At 37.7% G+C, this 20,106-nt stretch overlaps 1 protein-coding gene across 1 annotated transcript in view; it reads right to left on the reverse strand.

Moving 5' to 3' along the window:
- The window catches only part of PPEF1 (protein phosphatase with EF-hand domain 1), a 156,913-nt gene that overhangs the window by 12,796 nt on the left and 124,011 nt on the right, over positions 1-20,106 (reverse strand). The window contains exons 17-18 of the mRNA XM_030843736.2: positions 8,367-8,473; positions 81-244 (exon numbers count right to left, since the gene is read on the reverse strand). Of these exons, the coding sequence (XP_030699596.2) occupies positions 81-244; positions 8,367-8,473 (271 nt within the window). The remainder of the gene's footprint in view (positions 1-80; positions 245-8,366; positions 8,474-20,106) is intronic.

Genomic DNA, 20,106 nt, shown 5'->3' on the forward strand with positions numbered 1-20,106 from the left:
AGAACTAAGGAACTCTTAAAAGTCGTCCAAAGGCTGTTTGACGCCAGCCAGGTTTTAGCCGGGGGCTGTGTTTCACTTACCTCTTTCACAGGTTTCTGAATGTGGATATCCTGGAAGCTGGACATGTAGTCAATATTTCCATCTTTGTCTGTGGTTACCAGATGTGAACTCAGGGATCTCCATGGCAAGTTCAGCCCCAAAACGTTCTCCATGGAAAAAGCCCACTGGCCCACAGAAAGTTTTCCTAACGACAACAGCAACAAAGCCCATATAATTGGTTGATAATTTGATAAAAAATGCAACCTCATCAATGGAGCAAGCAGACAGCCTTGGTTTTGAGGCCTGGGTGCCTCTGCTCTCCTTTATGATCTGTCCTACCAGACCACCCGACTCTGAGGGAAGAATAACCTTTGGGGTTCTGCAAATCCTTCCTTTACTGTTATGGGTAAGCAATCAGAATTTGGGTATACTATATTTTTTCCCTTTTTTTTTTTTTTTTTTTTTTGTGGTACGCGGGCCTCTCACTGCTGTGGCCTCTCTCGTTGCGGAGCACAGCCTCCGGACGCGCAGGCTCAGCGGCCATGGCTCATGGGCCCAGCCGCTCCGCGGCATGTGGGATCTTCCCGGACCGGGGCACGAACCCGTGTCCCCTGCATCGGCAGGCGGACCCTCAACCACTGCGCCACCAGGGAAGCCCTGCTTTTCTTATTAACAAAGTAAGGTATGTTTATAATAGAAGATTTGAAAACACAAAAGGATATAAAGGATAAAAGATTACTTTTATTTTTAACATTTGGGCATATTGTTCATGTCTCATTTTCCCAGGTAATATCCTTTCATCCCCTAAAATTATATGTAGTTTTTTGAAATATAAATACCTTTATTTTTTCTGATTATTAAAGATATGTTCTTCCATGTATATAAACATGTATATATAAATGTATATATATTTTACCTTTCTTAAAGCCAAATATACTTTGTACCACGTTTTACATACGTGTATTACATATGGCAACACACACACATAACAAACATATATATTCTAGCCTGATTTTTTACTTACAATAAATCATGGACATGCATCTACGTTAATAAACATAGATCTACATCATTCTTTTAACGGCTGTGAAACTATTCCATTATTTTCTTAGGATCATTCCTAGAAGTGGAATTGCTGGATCAAAGGGTATGTACATTTTTAAGCCTTTTGATATATATCGCCAAACTGCTGTCAAGAAAGAGTAGCCAGGGGGCTTCCCCGGTGGCGCAGTGGTTAAGAATCCGCCTGCCAATGCAGGGGACACGGGTTTGAGCCCTGGTCCGGGAAGATCCCACATGCGGTGGAGCAACTAAGCCCGTGCGCCACAACTACTGAGCCTGCACTCGAGTCCACATGCCACAACTACTGAGCCCACGTGCCACAACTACTGAAGCCCGCACACCTAGACCCCGTGCTCCGCAACAAGAGAAGCCACCGCAATGAGAAGCCCGTGCACCACAATGAAGAGTAGCCCCCGCTTGAGGCAACTAAAGAAAGCCCACGTGCAGCAACGAAGACCTAATGCAGCCATAAATAAACAAACAAACAAATAAATAAATTTATTAAAAAGCAAAAAAGAGAAAGAAAGAGTAGCCAGGGACTTCCCTGGTGGTGCAGTGATTAAGAATCCGCCTGCCAATGCAGGGGACATGGGTTCGATCCCTAGTCCAGGAGGATCCCACATGCCACGGAGCAACTAAGCCCATGCGCCACAACTACTGAGCCTGCACTCGAGTCCACATGCCACAACTACTGAGCCCACGTGCCACAACTACTGAAGCCCGCACACCTAGACCCCGTGCTCCGCAACAAGAGAAGCCACCGCAATGAGAAGCCCGTGCACCACAATGAAGAGTAGCCCCCGCTTGAGGCAACTAAAGAAAGCCCACGTGCAGCAACGAAGACCTAATGCAGCCATAAATAAACAAACAAACAAATAAATAAATTTATTAAAAAGCAAAAAAGAGAAAGAAAGAGTAGCCAGGGACTTCCCTGGTGGTGCAGTGATTAAGAATCCGCCTGCCAATGCAGGGGACATGGGTTCGATCCCTAGTCCAGGAGGATCCCACATGCCACGGAGCAACTAAGCCCATGCGCCACAACTACTGAGCCTGCGCTCCAGAACCCACGAGCCACAACTACTGAAGCCCATGCACCTAGTCCGCACGCTCCACAACAAGAGAAGCCACCACAATGGGAAGCCCACGCACTGCAAGGAAGAGTAGCCCCTGCTTGCCAAAACTAGAGAAAGCCTGCATGCAGCAACGAAGACCCAACACAGCCAAAAATAAATTAATTAAAAAAAAAAAGAGTAGCCATTTTACATTTCCACCAAGACGATTCCCCAAACACTTACCTGCTAAGGACATAATTCTTTTTTTTTTTTAATTGAAGTTTAACGCACACAGAAAAGTTCACAAAACAAATACAGAACTCAGTGAATTATCACAAAGGAGTTTCTTATGCAACCACCACCAAGGACAAGAAATACAACATTGCCAATATCCAAAAGCCCCCTCTGTGGACCCTCATAATTACTATCACCTCCCACTTTCCCAAGGAGAGTCACTATATTGATTTCTAACACTATAATTTACTTTTTGCCTTTTTTGATCTATATATAAACAGAATCATAAAGTAACTATTTTGGGAGGAATCTTACTTCCTTTGCTCAACACTAAGTTCACGAGATTCAGCCATGTTCCATTTAGTTGTAGTGTCTTCATTTTCATTGATGTATAGTATTCCACATATTCAAAATTTATATACACATTCTATTGTTGGTGGACATTGGATTATCTACAGTTTGGTGCTATTACAAACAGTGCTGCTAAGAACATTCTGTACATGCCCCTTTGGTGCATTAAACCTATAGCTCAATTTGGGGAGAATTTATATCTTGACAACTTTGGCCCTTGAACACAGTAATACCCACCCATGTATTTCAGTTCTTTTTTATTTCTTTTAATAATATTTTAGAAATCTCACACATCAATCATTTGGTTTCCTTCTCGGTACTTGATTATCTATTGTGAATGGTATCTTTTAAGATTTTCATTATCTAAAAGTTAATGGCTGCCTATACCAGTTATCAATTTACTTCCACCCACTTAAAAATCTACCTTTCTTTGCCGTGTTTTGTGATATTGGAGCTGAACCCTGTAAATATTTCTCCTTTGGCACCTGGCATAATGCTAGGCTTTGTCAGCAGAGGGTGGAGGAAGAATGCTCTAAGACATAGCAGAAGAAACGGCTCTGGTGTACTTTGCTTCTTGCTTCTACAGCATAGCATGGCTGCTAGGTGTGTGGGAAATGCAGTGGCACCCACTCTCTAGTGAATTTCATGGACACCGCAGTGGGTGGTTCCCTTGCCAGCAGTGTGTGGGAGACACAGTGGTGCATAGCCCAAAGAGAGTTTTGATGGCACCACAGTGGGTGGCTCCATTCTCTTCCTAGCCCACTAGCTACAGGCCAACTCTGACCTGAGACACCTCAGTGAACTTACACCCCATCCAGCGGGCCAGAGTGACACCCTCTCCAATGAGGTCTGAATCTTAGCCTTGGTTGGAAGTAGGGGACTCTTCCAAGTTTGTTCCTTCCTTGGATACTCTCTCTCAGCCTTAGAGACAGTAGTTGTTCCCTACACTTTCTGTTCTTGTATTTTTTAGAGTTCTCTTTTATTCCTACTAGTAATTAATCACCTTTTACTAGTTTATAATTCTTTATATTTTTTCCTTGTTCAAATTACTGATGTGGTTTCTTTCTCCTGAATAGATTCTGACTGATACACTAGTATATGGAAGTGCAATCAATTTCTGTTTATTGACCTTGAGGTTCTACAACTTGCTAAATTCACTTATTAATTCTAACAGTTTTTCTGTGGATTTATTTGGCATGTTGTCTATGCACAGTGACATTTTATTTCTTCTTTCTAAGCCTTATCATTTTATGTAACTTGCCTTATTGTACTGGCTAGCATCCCTAGTACAAAGTTGAACAGAGTCTTGAGAGGGGGCCTCTCATTAGTTTCCTACTGCTGCTCTAACAAATTACCATAGAGTTAGTGGCTTAAAATAACACATATTTATTCTCTTACAGTTCTGGAGGTTAGAAGTACAAAATCAGTTTCACTGGGCCAAAGTCAAGTGTCAGCAGGGCTGGTTCCTTCTGGAGGCTCTGAAGGGAGAATCTCTTTCCTTGCCTTTTTCAGCTTCTAATGGCTGCCTATATTCCTTGGCTTGGGGCACCTTCCTCCATTTTCAAAGGGCATTATTTCAATATCTGCTTCCATCATCACATCACATTCTCCTCTGATTCTGACTCTTCCTATGTCCCTCTTATAAAGACCATTGTGATTACACCAGACCCACCTAGATAATGCAGGATAATCTCCTCAGGTCAAGATCTTTAACTTAATCACATCTGCAAAGTCCCTTTTGCCAAATAAGGTAACAGTCACAGATTCTGGGTATTAGAATGTGGATATATTATGGGAAGGGACATTATTCAGCCTGCTACAGCATCCTTCCCTCATTCCCAAACTTTGAAGGAAAGGTTTCAACATGTCTCCATTAAGTATGCTATTTTCTATAGGCTTTGGTAGATATCCTTGATGAGATTAAGGAAGTTTACTTCCATTTTTAGTTTTCTAAATGTTTTTTAAACCCATGAAACCAGGGCGAAATACATGAAACAATTTTTCTCTTGAGAGAATTATATTACCTCTTTAAGTTTTGTTAAGTGGTGAATTACACTGATTGATTTTCAAATGCTAAAACAACCTAGAATTCCTAGTGTTCCTAGAATAAACTAAACTCTGTTCTGATACACTAACCTTTTGCTATTATTTCATTATTTCTTCCAGGACTTTTTTCATCTAAATGTATGAGTGATATTAGCTTTTAATTTTCCTTTTCCATAATGTTCTTGTTAGGTTTTGGTATCAAGGTTATGCTGACCTCCTAAAATCATCTTGAAAGTGTTCCCTTGAGAATTCCCTGGTGGTCCAGTGGTCAGGACTCCGTGCTTTCACTGCCAAGGGCATGGGTTTGATCCCTGGTCTGGGAACCCTCAAGCCATGTGGCACAGCCAAAAAAAAAAAGAAAGTGTTCCCTCTATTTCTATTCTCTGGAAGAGTTTCTGTAACACTGGTTTCATTTCTTTCTTAAAATATTAAATATGCATACTGTAATGGCTAATGAAGCTATATGAGTTCAGAGCTTTCTATGTGGAAAGTTTCAAAATTTCAGATCCAATTTCTTTAATAGTTATAGGATTGTTCAGATTTTCTATTTCTTTTTGTGTCAGTTTTTATAAGTGTATGTGTACATATATATTTTAAGAATGTGTCCATTTAATCTAAAGTTTCCATTTATTAGCATAAGAATTTCCATAATATATCTTATGATCTTTTTAATATCTGTAAAGTCTGTAGTAATGTCCCCCCCCTTTCAATTCTGGCATCAGTTATTTGGTCTCTCTTTCTTTCTCTCCTTACGAGGGTTATATCAACATTTTCTTCAAAGAACCACTTTTTGTTACTTTGTTGATCACAGTTTCATCTTTTAAAATATATACATTGAAGGATATCAATGCCTCTCTAATTTGCATCCCATAAGTTCTGATATGTTGTATTTTCATTACTCAATTTCAGCATTCTAACTTCCACTGTGATTTCTTCTTTGATCCAAGGGTTATTTAGAAGTGTATTTCTCATTTCCAAGCCCAAGGGGATTTTCTAGCTACCTTATGTAATTGAGTTGTAGCTCAATTCACTATGTCAGAGAATTTATTCTATATGTTTCCAATACAAAATTTGTTGAGATTTACTTTATGTTCCATTTAATGGTCAATTTTTGTAAATGTTCCATTTGTGCTTGACAGCAATGTATATTCTGCAATGTTGGATGCAGAGTTCTATATATTAAATATGTCTTTTAGGGAACGTTAGCTAATCTTTTTGTCTGTTTATACTTTCGGTTCCTGTGAGAGAGGAGTGTTAAAATCTCCCACTATGATGGTAGGTTTTTCTACTTCTACTTGTTCGGTGCATTTTTGTTTTACATATTTTTGAAGGAGGCTATATTAATAGGTGCATACACATTTAGAATGGATTTAGTTGGAAAACTGAATATTTTATCATAAAGTGTCCCTTTATTTTTCTAGTAATGTATATCTCCTTGAAGTCTACTTTGTCTGATATTAATACAGCTGTTCCCACTTTGTTTTTGTTAGTGTTTTCATGTTGTATCTTTTCGTAAATTTTATTTTCAATGTTTTGTACAGATTTTCCCTGACGTAAAATGCAGTTACATCCCAATAAACCTATCATAAGTTTAAGATATTGTGAGTAAAAAATGCATTTAATATTTATATCTAACCTACTGAACAGCATAGCTTAGCCTAGCCTACCTTAAATGTGCTCAGAACACTTACATTAGCCTATAGTTGGGCAAAATCATCTAACACAAAACCTATTTTATAGTAAAGTGTCGAATATGTCATGTAATTTATTGAATACTGTACTCAAAGTGAAAAACAGAATGGCTGTATGGGTATGGAATGGTTCTAAGTGTATTGGTTGTTTACCCTTGTGATCTTGTGGCTGACTGGGAGCTGTGGCTCAATGCTACTACCCAGCATCATGAGAGAGCATTGTACCACATATTGCTAGCCTGGGAAAAGATCAAAATTCGAAGTATGGTTTCTACTCAATGCATATGGCTTTCACACCATTTTAAAGTTGAAAAATTGTAAGCTGAACCACCATAAATTGGGGACCACCTGTATATATGACTCTACTGTCTACTGGCTTCTGTTGCAACTGTTGAGAAGTCTGATGTCACTCTAATTGTTGTCTCTGTAGCACCGTGTGTTTCCTCTGCTTGCTTTTAAGATTTTCTCTTCACTGTTGGTGCTCTGCAGTTTCACCACAAGTGTGTGTAGGTGTGAATTTAATTTTATTTACCCTATTGGAGAATCACTGTTCCTCTTTACCTGTGAATTTGAGTCTTTCAATAGTATTGGAAAAGTCTCAGCCATCATCATGTCAAATATATTCTCTCTTACATTCTCTCCTCCTGGGACCCTGATTAGATGTATGTTACACATTTGATTCTTAATCTTTCTAATTCTTTTTTTTTTTTTTTTTTTGCGGTACGCGGGCCTCTCACTGCTGTGGCCCCTCCCGCTGCGGAGCACAGGCTCCGGACGCGCAGGCCCAGTGGCCATGGCCCACGGGCCCAGCCGCTCTGCGGCACGTGGGATCCTCACGGACCGGGGCACAAACCTGTGTCCCCTGCATCGGTGGGCAGACTCTCAACCACTGTGCCACCAGGGAAGCCCTCTAATTCTTTTTTAAGCAATGTCTAATCTTCTGTTAAACCCACTCACTATGTTTTCTTAATGAGTTTTTATATCTATATAAAATAAAAATGGTTCTTCTTTAAATCATTTTCAAATGCGTATTTGTGATTCCATCTTTCATTTCTTTAAACATTTTCTTTGTCAGTAATTTTTTATTTTGTATTTGATAATTCCAATATATGATGTCCTTGGGAAACTAATCTGTTGCTTATTGTTTCTGCTGACTCTCCCTCGTGGTAGCTTGTCCCCTTGTTTGTTTGGTGATCTTCGGTTGTGACCTCACATTAGTTGATCTTAATCTCTGGATATACTAGTGGCCCAAATTAGGGACACTTCCCATGAAGATGGATTTGCATTTGCTTGCCAGGAGTTGGAGGCACTACAGACCTAGGACTACTTTAGTCACTTTGAGGATCTAGGCTTAATGTTGTCAGTCTCAAATTCAGCTTATCCATCTTTCTACTATCCTATGGTTTAGTCTCAGGATTGACTGCTACACCAATATTAGTATTTGCCCCCAGGACAATCTAGCCTTTTGTGCTTGCTTGCTGCTCCATGTTCCAACATGTGGTTTTAAAAATCCTTTAATGGGGAGAGGAAATGCAGCCTAGAGATTTATCTTAATTACTGTGAGGCTGGTAAATGCATTAAACTAATGTATCCTCTAGAATCTAGCTGTTTCTAAACAGGAGGACCTTCCAGAGTGTCTAGTCAAACATACTACCAGAAGAGGAGTCTAATTCTGGGTTGTTGTTGTTTTTTTAAGTTGAAAGAAGCTTACTGAAAAGGAGGAATATGCTTTTGTCCAAGCATATAATGGATTATATTTCATTTTTATCTCTATCATTCCTTGCTGGTAAAAGTAGAAAACTGAAATCTTAAGGAAACAAAGAAAATGAAAACTGATTTGTATGTAACCTGGTATGTTAAGAAATGGTAAGCATTACATAATTTTTTTTACCTGATTTACTGCTGTCTTGAAGTTGGAAAACACGAATGAGGTCACTTTTTTGTGAAATCATTCTCTCTTTTAACATCCTGATGGCTCTACTTTCAACAGCATTCATCCTATGTTAAGAAAATAATTATTAGGTGAAAGTTACATAAGTCATTCCGTTCTGTTTCATTTTAATATGATTTGTTGCCACTCACCAGTTTCTACATTAAATGAACTGTCTAACTTAACAAATAGCATATTACTAGGTGGTGAATGTGTTTATATGTATGTGTGTGTGAAATTTTAAAAGGATTATCACCGGTGTTTTCTTTTTGATTTCAAAGATTCACATGAGGGCTTCCCTGGTGGCGCAGTGGTTGAGAGTCCACCTGCCGATGCAGGGGACACGGGTTCGTGCCCCGGTCCGGGAAGATCCCACATGCCGTGGAGCGGCTGTGCCCGTGAGCCATGGCCGCTGAGCCTGCGCGTCCGGAGCCTGTGCTCCGCAATGGGAGAGGCCACAACAGTGAGAGGCCCGCGTACCGCAAAAAAAAAAAACAAACCAAAAATAAAACAAAGATTCACATGAACAATTAGTGTACGAGAATATCCAAGACAAGAAGGAAAACAAAGAGGGACTTGCTATAGCAGATGTTGAAATTTACCTTAAAGTTACTTAAACAAAACAGCAGGTATTGACACAAGAGAAGACAGATACATACATGAATAGAATAGAATTTTCATAAATATAGTGAACTATAATATATATGGGAACAATATATATGACAAAGGAGGTATTAAAATTCAGTAGAAAAGGACAATTTTTAAAAATAGTGCTAGCACAATTAATGTCTGGATGTTAAACTCCTACCTCAGACCATTTACAAAAATAAATTCAAAATAAAGGAGGAACAGAGGAACAAAGTAGTCATGAGTCACCCCCAAAAAGCAAAATGGCAGATGTAAATCCAACCATATCAATAATAACATCGTATTTGAATGGATTAAATAAATTAAAAAGCAGAGATTGTGAGACTGAATTAAAAAAATAAGATCCAACTATATGTTGTCTACAGGAGACACACTTTAGTTTCAAAGATACAAAGAGTTTGAAAGGAAAAAGTATACCATGCAAACAGCAATCAGAAGAGAGTTAGAGTGGCCATACTAATAGGAGACAAAATAGACTTTAAGACAAAAGCTATTACTAGAGAAAAAGAGGGATATTTTATAATGATAAAAGAACCAATCAGTCAAGAAGATGAAATAATTATAAAACATACATGAAACTAACAACAGAGCCCAAAGCTACATGAAACAAAAACTGACAGAATTGAGGGGGCAAATAGACAATTCAATAATAACAGTTGGGGACTTCAGTACTCTACTTTCAATAACAGATAGAACAACTGGGCAGAAAATCAAAAAGGATATAAAAGACTTGAACAGCACTATAAACCAATTGGATCTAACAGATTTGTATAAAACACTTCACCCAACATCAGCAGGATATATATTCTTCTAAAGCGTATATGGAATATTCTCCACAATAAGACCCCATGTTAGGCCATAACGTAAGTCTCAATAGATTTAAAATGATTAAAACCATACAAAGTATCTTTCCTGACTACAAATAAATAAATAAATTAGAGATTAATAACAAAGAAATTGGGAAAATCACCATGTAAGGAAATTAAGCAATACAATCCTAAATAACCAATGGGTCAAAGAAGAAATCACAACAGAAATAGAAAATACTTTAAGATGAATGAAACTGTAAATACAACATGCCAAAACATATGAGATGCAATTAAAGCACTGCTTAGAGGAAAATATATATCCATAAATACCTATATTAAAAAAGAAAGATATCAAATCAATAGCATAATGTCTATCTTCAAAAGCTAGAAAAAAAAGATTAAACTAAAATCCAAAGCAAATACATGGACGGAAATAATAAAAAAAAAGAGGAGAAATACATGAAATAGAGAAATAAAAAAACAATAGAGAAAATCAACAAAACCAAAAATTGTTTCCTCGAAAAGATCAATAAAATTGACAAACTTTTAGCTAGACTGGCTAAGGAAAACAAAAAGACCCAAATTTCTAAAATCAAATGATTTTAGAAAGAAGGGTTATCACATCTGACCTTATAGAAATAAAAAGTATAAGGGAATACTATGAACAATTGTACACCAACAAATTAGATAACGGACAAATTCCTATAAAGATACAAATTACCAAAACTGGCTAGGAAGAAATAGAAAACTGAACATACCTGGAACAAGGAACAAGACTGAATAAGTAATCAAACAACTTCTCACAAAAAAAAGCTCAGGGCCAGATGGCTTCACTGGTGAATTCTACCAAACATTTAAAGAAGAATTAATACCAATCATTCACAAACTCTTCCAAAAAATAGAAAAGGTGGGAATACTACCCATCTTATTATATAAAGCCAGTATTACCATGATACCAAAACCAAAGATCACAAGAAAACTACAGACCAATAACTCTTATGAATATAGATGGAAAATCCCCAACAAAATACTAGCAAACTGCATCTAGCAATATATAAAAAGGATCACATACCATTAACAAGTGGGATGTATCCCAAGAATGCAAGGTTTGTTTAACATCTCAAATTAATCAATGTAACACATCATATTAATAGAATAAAGGACAAAATCCACATGATCATCTCAATACATTCAGAAAAAGTATTTGACAAAATCCAACACTCTTCATGATAAAAACAGTCAACAAACTAGGCATGGAAGGGAACATCCTCAACCTGATAAGGGACGTCTGCAAAAAACACATAGCTAATATACATAATGCTGAAAGAGTGAATATGTCCCTCTTAAGATCAGGAAGAAGACAAGGGTATCTGCTCTCACCACTTCTATTCAATATTGGTTTGGAGGTTCTAGCCAGGCAGTTAAGCAAGAAAAGAAAGTAAAAGGCATCCAGATTGGAAAGGAAGAAGTAAAACTATCCGCATTAACAGATAATATGATCTTGTATATAGAAAATCCCATAGATTCCACTAAAAACTATTAGAACTTTGTACAGCAACTATACTTCAATAAAAAAGATAAATTAAAAAAACTATTAGAACTAATAAAGAAGTTCATTAAGATTGCACAACATACAAAAATCAACTGTATTTCTATACATTATAAATGAATAATCCAAAAATGTAATTAAGAAAACAATCCCAGCTCTCACTCCCTCTTGTGAGAACACCAGAATCACAACTAGCTGCTGAACAATCATCGACAGGAAGACACTGGAACTCACCAAAAAAGATACCCCACATCCAAAGACAAACGAGAAGCCACAAAGAGACAGTAGGAGGGGTGCAATCACGGTAAAATCAAATCCCATAACTGCTGGGTGGGTGATTCGCAGACTGGAGAACACTTATACCACAGAAGTCCACCCACTGGAGTGAAGGTTCTGAGCCCCACGTCAGGCTTCCCAACCTGGGGGTCAGGCAACGGAAGGAGGAATTCCTAGAGAACCAGACTTTGAGGCCTAGTGGGATGTGACTGCAGGATTTTGACAGGACTGGGGGAAACAGAGACCCCATTCTTGGAGGGCACATACTAAGTAGTGTGTGCATCGGGACCCAGGGGAAGGAGCAGTGACCCCAGGGGAGACTGAACCAGACCTACCTGCTAGTGTTGGAGGCTCTCCTGCAGAGGCGGGGGGGGGGGGGTGGTTGTGGCTCACCATGGGGACAAGGACACTGGCAGCGGAAGTTCTGGGAGGGACTCCTTGGCATGAGCCCTCCCAGAGTCTGTCATTAGCCCCACCAAAGAGCCCAGGTAGGCTCCAGTGTTGGGTCGCCTCAGGCCAAACAACCAACAGGGAGGGAACCCAGCCCCACCCATCAGCAGTCAAGAGGATTAAAGTTTTACTGAGCTCTGCTCACCAGAGCAACAGTCAGCTCTACCCACCACCAGTCCCTCCCATCAAGCCTCTTAGATAGGCTCATCCGCCAGAGGGCAGACAGCAGAAGCAAGGAGAACTACAATCCTGCAGCCTTCGGAACAAAACACACATTCACAGAAAGATAAACAAGATGAAAAGGCAGAGGGCTATATACCAGATGAAGGAAGAAAATAAAACCCCAGAAAAACAACTAAATGAAGTGGAGATAGGCAACCTTCCAGAAAAAGAATTCAGAATAATGATAGTGAAGATGACCCAGGACCTCGGGAACAAAATGGAGGCAAACAGTGAGAAGATGCAAGAAGTGTTTAACAAAGACCTAGAAGAATTCAAGAACAAACAAACAGAGATGAACAATACAATAACTGAAATGAAAACTACACTTGAAGGAATCAACAGCAGAATAACTGAGGCAGAAGAACGGATAAGTGACCTGGAAGACAGAATGGTGGAGTTCACTGCTGTGGAACTGAATAAAGAAAAAAGAATGAAAAGAAATGAACACAGCCTAAGAGACCTCTGGGACAACAGTAAAGGCAACAACATTCGCATTATAGGGGTCCCAGAAGGCGAAGAGAGAGAGAAAGGACCACAGAAAATTGTTTAAGAGATTATAGTCGAAAACTTCCCTAACATGGGAAAGGAAATAGCCACCCAAGTCCAGGAAGCACAGCAAGTCCCATACAGGATAAACTCAAGGAGAAACACACCGAGACACATAGTAATAAAATTGGCAAAAATTAAAGAGAAAGAAAAATGATTGAAAGCAGCAAGGGAAAAACAACAAAAAACATACAAGGGAACTCCCATAAGGTTAACAGCTGATTTCTCAGCAGAAGCTCTACAAGCCAGAAGGGAGTGGCATGATATACTTAAAGTGATGAAAGGGAAGAACCTACAAGCAAGATTACTCTACCCAGCAAGGACCTCATTCAGATTCGATGGAGAAATCAAAAGCTTTACAGACAAGCAAAAGCGAAGAGAATTCAGCACCACCAAACCAGCTCTACAACAAATGCTAAAGGAACTTCTCTAAGGGGGAAACACAAGAGAAGAAAAGGATCTACAAAAACAAACCTAAAACAATTAAGAAAATGGTCATAGGAACATACATATCCATAATTACCTTAAACGAGAGTGGATTAAATGCTCCCACCAAAAGACACAGGCTTGCTGAATGGATACAAAAACAAGACCCATATATATGCTGTCTACAAAAGACCCACCTCAGACCTAGGGACACATACAGACTGAAAGTGAGGGGATGGAAAAAGATATTCCATGCAAATGGAAATCAAAAGAAAGCTGGAGTAGCAATACTCATATCAGATAAAATAGACTTTAACATAAAGAATGTTACAAGAGACAAGGAAGGACACTACATCATGATAAAGGGATCAATCCAAGAAGAAGATATAACAATTATAAATATATATGCACCCAACATAGGAGCACCTCAATACATAAGGCAAATGCTAACAGCTGTAAGAGAGGAAATAGACAGTAACACAATAATAGTGGAGGACTTTAACACCTCACTTACACCAATGGAAAGGCCATCCAAACAGAAAATAAATAAGGAAACACAAGCTCTAAATGACACCGTAGGCCAGATAGATTTAACTGATATTTATTTATAGGACATTCCATCCAAAAACAGCAGATAACACTTTCTTCTCCAGTGCACATGGAACATTCTCCAGGATAGATCACACCTCGGGTCACAAATCAAGCCTCAGTAAATTTAAGAAAATTGATATCATATCAAGCATCTTTTCTGACCACAACACTATGAGACTAGAAATCAATTACAGGGAAAAAAAGTAAAAAACAAAAACACATGGAGGCTAAAAAATATGTTACTAAATAACCAAGAGATCACTGAAGAAATCAAAGAGGAAGTCAAAAAATACCTAGACACAAATGACAATGAAAACATGACAATGCAAAACCTATGGGATGCAGCAAAAGCAGTGCTAAGAGGGAAGTTTATAGATACACAAGCCTACCTCAAGAAACAAGAAAAATCTCAAATAAACAATCTAACCTTACACCTAAAGGAACTAGAGAAAGAAGAACAAACAAAACACAAAGTTAGCAGAAGGAAAGAAATCATAAAGATCAGGGCAGAAATAAACGAAATAGAAACAAAGAAAACAATAGCAAAGATCATTAAAACTAAAAGCTGGTTCTTTGAGAAGATAAACAAAATTGATAAACCATTAGCCAGACTCATCAAGAAAAGAGGGAGAAAACTCAAATCAATAAAATTACAAATGAAAAAGGAGAAGTTACAACAGACACCACAGAAATACAAAGCATCCTAAGAGACTACTACAAGCAACTCTATGCCAAAAAAATGGAAAACCTGGAAGAAATGGACAAATTCTTAGAAAGGTATAACCTTCCAAGACTGAACCAGGAAGATATACAAAATATGAACAGACCAATCACAAGTAATGAAACTGTGATTAAAGATCTTCCAAAAAACAAAAGTCCAGGCCCAGATGGCTTCACGGGTGAATCCTATCAAACATTTAGAGAAGCACTAACACCCATCCTTCTCAAACTCATCCAAAACTGCAGAGGAAGGAACACTCCCAAACTCATTCTATGAGGCCACCATCACCCCGATACCAAAACCAGACAAAGATACTACAAAAAAAGAAAATTACAGACCAATATCACTGATGAATATAGATGCAAAAATCCTCAACAAAATACTAGCAAACAGAATCCAACAACACATTAAAAGGATCATACACCACGATCAAGTGGGATTTATCCCAGGGATGCAAGGATTCTTCAATATAAGCAAATCAATCAAAGTGATATACCATATTAACAAACTGAAGAATAAAAACCATATGATCATCTCAATAGATGCAGAAAAAGCTTCTGACAAAATTCAACACCCATTTATGATAAAAACTCTCCAGAAAGTGGGCATAGAACCTGCCTCAACATAATAGAGGCCATGTATGACAAACCCACAGCAAACATCATTCTCAATGGTGAAAAACTGAAAGCATTTCCTCTAAGACCAGGAACAAGACAAGGATGTCCACTCTCACCACTATTATTCAACATAGTTTTGGAAGTCCTAGCCACGGCAATCAGAGAAGAAAAAGAAATAAAAGGAATACAAATTGGAAAAGAAGAAGTAAAACTGTCACTGTCTGCAGATGACATGATACTATACATAGAGAATCCTAAAGATGCCACCAGAAAACTACTAGAGCTAATCAATGCATTTGGTAAAGTTTCAGGATACAAAATTAATGCACAGAAATCTCTTGCATTCCTATACACTAATGATGAAAAATCTGAAAGAGAAATTCAGGAAACACTCTCATTTACCATTGCAACAAAAAGAATAAAATACCGAGGAATAAACCTACCTAGGGAGACAAAGACCTATATGCAGAAAACTATAAGACACTGATGAAAGAAATTAAAGATGGTACCAACAGATGGAGAGATATACCATGTTCTTATATTGGAAGAATCAACATTGTGAAAATGACTATAATACCCAAAGCAATCTACAGATTCAATGCAATCCCTATCAAATTACCAATGGCATTTTTTTACAGAACTAGCACAAAAAATCTTAAAATTTGTACGGAGACACAAAAGACCCCGAATAGCCAAAGCAGTCTTGAGGGAAAAAAACGGAGCTGGAGGAATCAGACTCCCTGACTTCAGACTATACTACAAAGCTACAGTAATCAAGACAATATGGTACTGGCACAAAAACAGAAACACAGGTCAATGGAGCAAGATAGAAAGCCCAGAGATAAACCCACACACCTATGGTCAACTAATCTATGACAAAGGAGGCAAGGATATACAATGGAGAAAAGACAGTCTCTTCAATAAGGGGTGCTGGGAAAACTGGACAGCTACATGTAAAAGAATGAAATTAGAACACTGGCTAACATCAAACACAAAAATAAACTCAAAATGAATTCAAGACCTAAATGTAAGACTGGACACTATAAAACTCTTAGAGGAAACCAGAGGAAGAACACTCTTTGACATAAATCACAGCAAGATGTTTTTTGATCCACCTCCTAGAGTAATGGAAATAAAAACAAAAATAAACAAATGGGACCTAATGAAACTTAAAAGCTTTTGCACAGCAAAGGAAACCATAAACAAGACAAAAAGACAACCCTCAGGCTGAGAGAAAATATTTGCAAACGAATCAACGGACAAAGGATTAATCTCCAAAATATATAAACAGCTCATGCAGCTCAAAATTAAAGAAACAAACAACCCAATCCAAAAATCGGCAGAAGACCTAAATAGACATTTCTCCAAAGAAGACATACACATGGCCAAGAAGCACATGAAAAGCTGCTCAACATCACTAATTATTAGGGAAATGCAAATTGAAACTACAATGAGGTATCACCTCACACCAGTGAGAATGGGCATCATCAGAAAATCTACAAACAAATGCTGGAGAGGGTGTGGAAAAAAGGGAACCCTCTTGCACTGTTCGTGGGAATGTAAACTGATACAGCCACTATGGAGAACAGTATGGAGGTTCTTTAAAAAACTAAAAATAGAATTACCATATGATCCAGCAATCCCACTACTGGGCATATACCCACAGAAAACCATAATTCAGAAAGACACATGCGGGCTTCCCTGGTGGCACAGTGGTTAAGAATCCACCTGCCAATGCAGGGGACATGGGTTCGAGCCCTGGTCCGGGAGGATCCCACATGCCACGGAGCAACTAAGCCCGTGTGCCACAACTGCTGAGCCTGTGCTCTAGAGCCCGTGAGCCACAACTACTGAGCCCATGTGCTACAACTACTGAAGCCTGTGTGCCTGGAACCCATGCCCCACAGCAAGAGAAGCCACCGCAGTGAGAAGCCTGCGCACCACAATGAAGAGTACCCCCCGCTCACCTCAACTAGAGAAAGCCTGCACGCAGCAATGAAGACCCAACACAGCCAAAAAAAAGAATAAATTAAATAAATTAAAAAAAAAAAAGACACATGCACCCCAATGTCCATTGCAGCACTATTTACAATAGCCAGGTCATGGAAGCAACCTAAATGCCCATTGACAGACAAATGGATAAAGAAGATGTGGTACATATATACAATGGAATATTACTCAGTCATAAAAAGGAACGAAATTGAGTCATTTGTTGAGACGTGGATGGATGTAGAGACTGTCATACAGAGTGAAGTAAGTCAGAAAGAGAAAAACAAATATCGTATATTAATGCATGTACGTGGAACCTAGAAAAATGGTACAGATGAACTGGTTTGCAGGGCAGAAGTTGAGACACAGATGTAGAGAACAAACGTATGGACACCAAGGGCAGAAAGCCGCTGGTGGGTGGGGATGGTGGTGTGATGAATTGGGCGACTGGGAATGACATGTATACACTGATGTGTATAAAATTGATGACTAACAAGAACCTGCTGTATAAAAAAATGAATAAAATTAAATTTAAAAATTAAAAAAAAACAATCCCACTTACTACAGCACCAAAAAGAATAAAACACTTAGAAATGAATTTAACAAAGGAAGTCCAAGATTTGCACACTGAAAAGCACAAAATATTTTTCAAGGAAATTAAAGAAGATCAAAATAAATAGAACAATATGGACTGGAATATTTAATATTGTTAAAATGGCAATAGCCCGAAATTGATATTACATATTCAAAATAATCCCTATCAAAATCCCAGTGGGCATTTTTGCATAAGTTGACAAGCTGATTCTAAAATCACATGGAAAACAATCTTAAAAAAGAAGACTCAAATTCAACTCACCTTTCCCAATTTCAAAGTTACCAAAAAGCTACAGTAATCAAGACAGGGTGTTACTCACATTACGATAGTCATATAGGTCAATGGAGTACAACTTAAAGTTCAGAAATAAACCCATACCTTTATGGTCAATTGATTTTTGACAACTGTGCCAAGACAGTCAAATAGAGGAAGGATAGTCTTTCCCACTGATGTTGCTGGGAAAATTGAATATCCACATTTTAAAGAATAAGTTTGGACCCTTACCTCACACTATACACAAAAATTAACTCAAAATGGATCAGATATCCAAATATAAGAACTTAATCTATAAAAATAATCTATAAAATTCTCAGAAGAAAACATAGGAATAAAGCCTCATGACTTGGACTTAGGCAGTTTGTTCTTAGATACCTCATCACAAGCAGAAAAGAGAAAACAGATATATTGGATTTCATCAAAATTAAAAACTTTTGTGCTGCAAATAATAACATCAAGAAAGTGAAAAGACATCCCATAGAATGGAAGAGACTATTTGCAAATCATATATCTAATAAGTGACATGAATATAAGATATATGAATAACTCTTACAATGCAATAATAAAAAGAGTAGTAACTCAATTAAAAATGGAAAAAGGATCTGAAAGAGACATTTCACTAAAGAAGATATACAAATGCCCAAAAAGAACATGAAAAGATCCTCAAAGTCATTGGTCATGAGGGAAATGTAAATCAAAACCAAGAGTTCCTACCTCACATCCACTAAGATGGCTATAATCAAAAAGACAGATCATAACAAGGGTTGTCAAGGATGTGGAGAAATTGGAATCTTCATACATTGCTGGTGGGAATGTAAAATTGTGCATCCCCTTGGGAAAAAAGCTTGCAAGTTCCTCAAAATGTTAAACATAACCATTACTATATAAGCCAGCAATTCCACTTTCATGTATATACCCAAGAGAAATGAAAACAAATGTATACACAAAACCCTGTCCACCAACGTTCAAAACAACATTATTCATAGTAGCCAAAAAGTGGAAACAACCCACATTTCTATTAGCTGATAAATGGACAAAGAAAATGAGGTCTATTGATACAATGGAATGTTATTCAGCCGTTAAAAGGACTGAAGTACTGATACATGTTACAACATGAATGAACCTCAAAAGCACTGTGCTAAGAAAAAGAAGCTAGTCACAAAAGACCACATATTGTGTAATCCTATTTACATGACATTTCCAGAATAGGCAAATCTATAGGGACAGAAAGTAGATTAGTGGTTAACTAGAGTTGTGATGGGGGGGGCGGTGGCCAGGGATGGGGAGGCGATAATGATGAGTGACTACTAATGGATACAAGTTTTCTTTTTAGGATGGAACAAATGTTCAAAAATTAGTTTATGGTGATGTTACACAACTCTGTAAATATACCAAATATCATTGAATTGTATACTTTAATTTGGTAAACTTTCAACAAAGCTGTTAAAATAAATTACAAATATATATGTAATATATATATATATGTAATATATATATATGTATGTGTGTGTGTGTGTGTGTGTGTGTGTGTGTGTGTGTGTATAAAATTTATGTGGAGACATTTTTCTACTGAAGGGGAAAATCCAAAAGTTATAATGAAATTATAAAATGTGATTTCATAGAATAAAGCAAAATCAAGACACCAACAAAATATATGCATCATGCCCATAAAAATCCTCCATCCCTTCTATGCAAACAATTCCTAAAAATTTATCAGAAAATGACAAACAGCCCAATATAAAATAGGGGAATACTATAAACAGGAAATTCAAAGAAAAGAAAATGCAATGTTCAAAAATATAAGATGGGTAAACTCAGCTGTCTAAAATATGCTAATTAAAACAATGAGATTTATCATTTTTATCCATCAGCTTGGCAAAAATTAAGAAGAGTAATAACTTATGAGACTAATGAGGATGTGGAGAAATTAATATGTTATTTTCCAGATTGTTAATTGTTACAACTCTTTTGGAGTATCTAGCAAAA

The sequence above is a fragment of the Globicephala melas genome, chromosome X (genome assembly GCF_963455315.2).
Source record: "Globicephala melas chromosome X, mGloMel1.2, whole genome shotgun sequence".
Lineage (NCBI taxonomy): Eukaryota > Metazoa > Chordata > Mammalia > Artiodactyla > Delphinidae > Globicephala > Globicephala melas.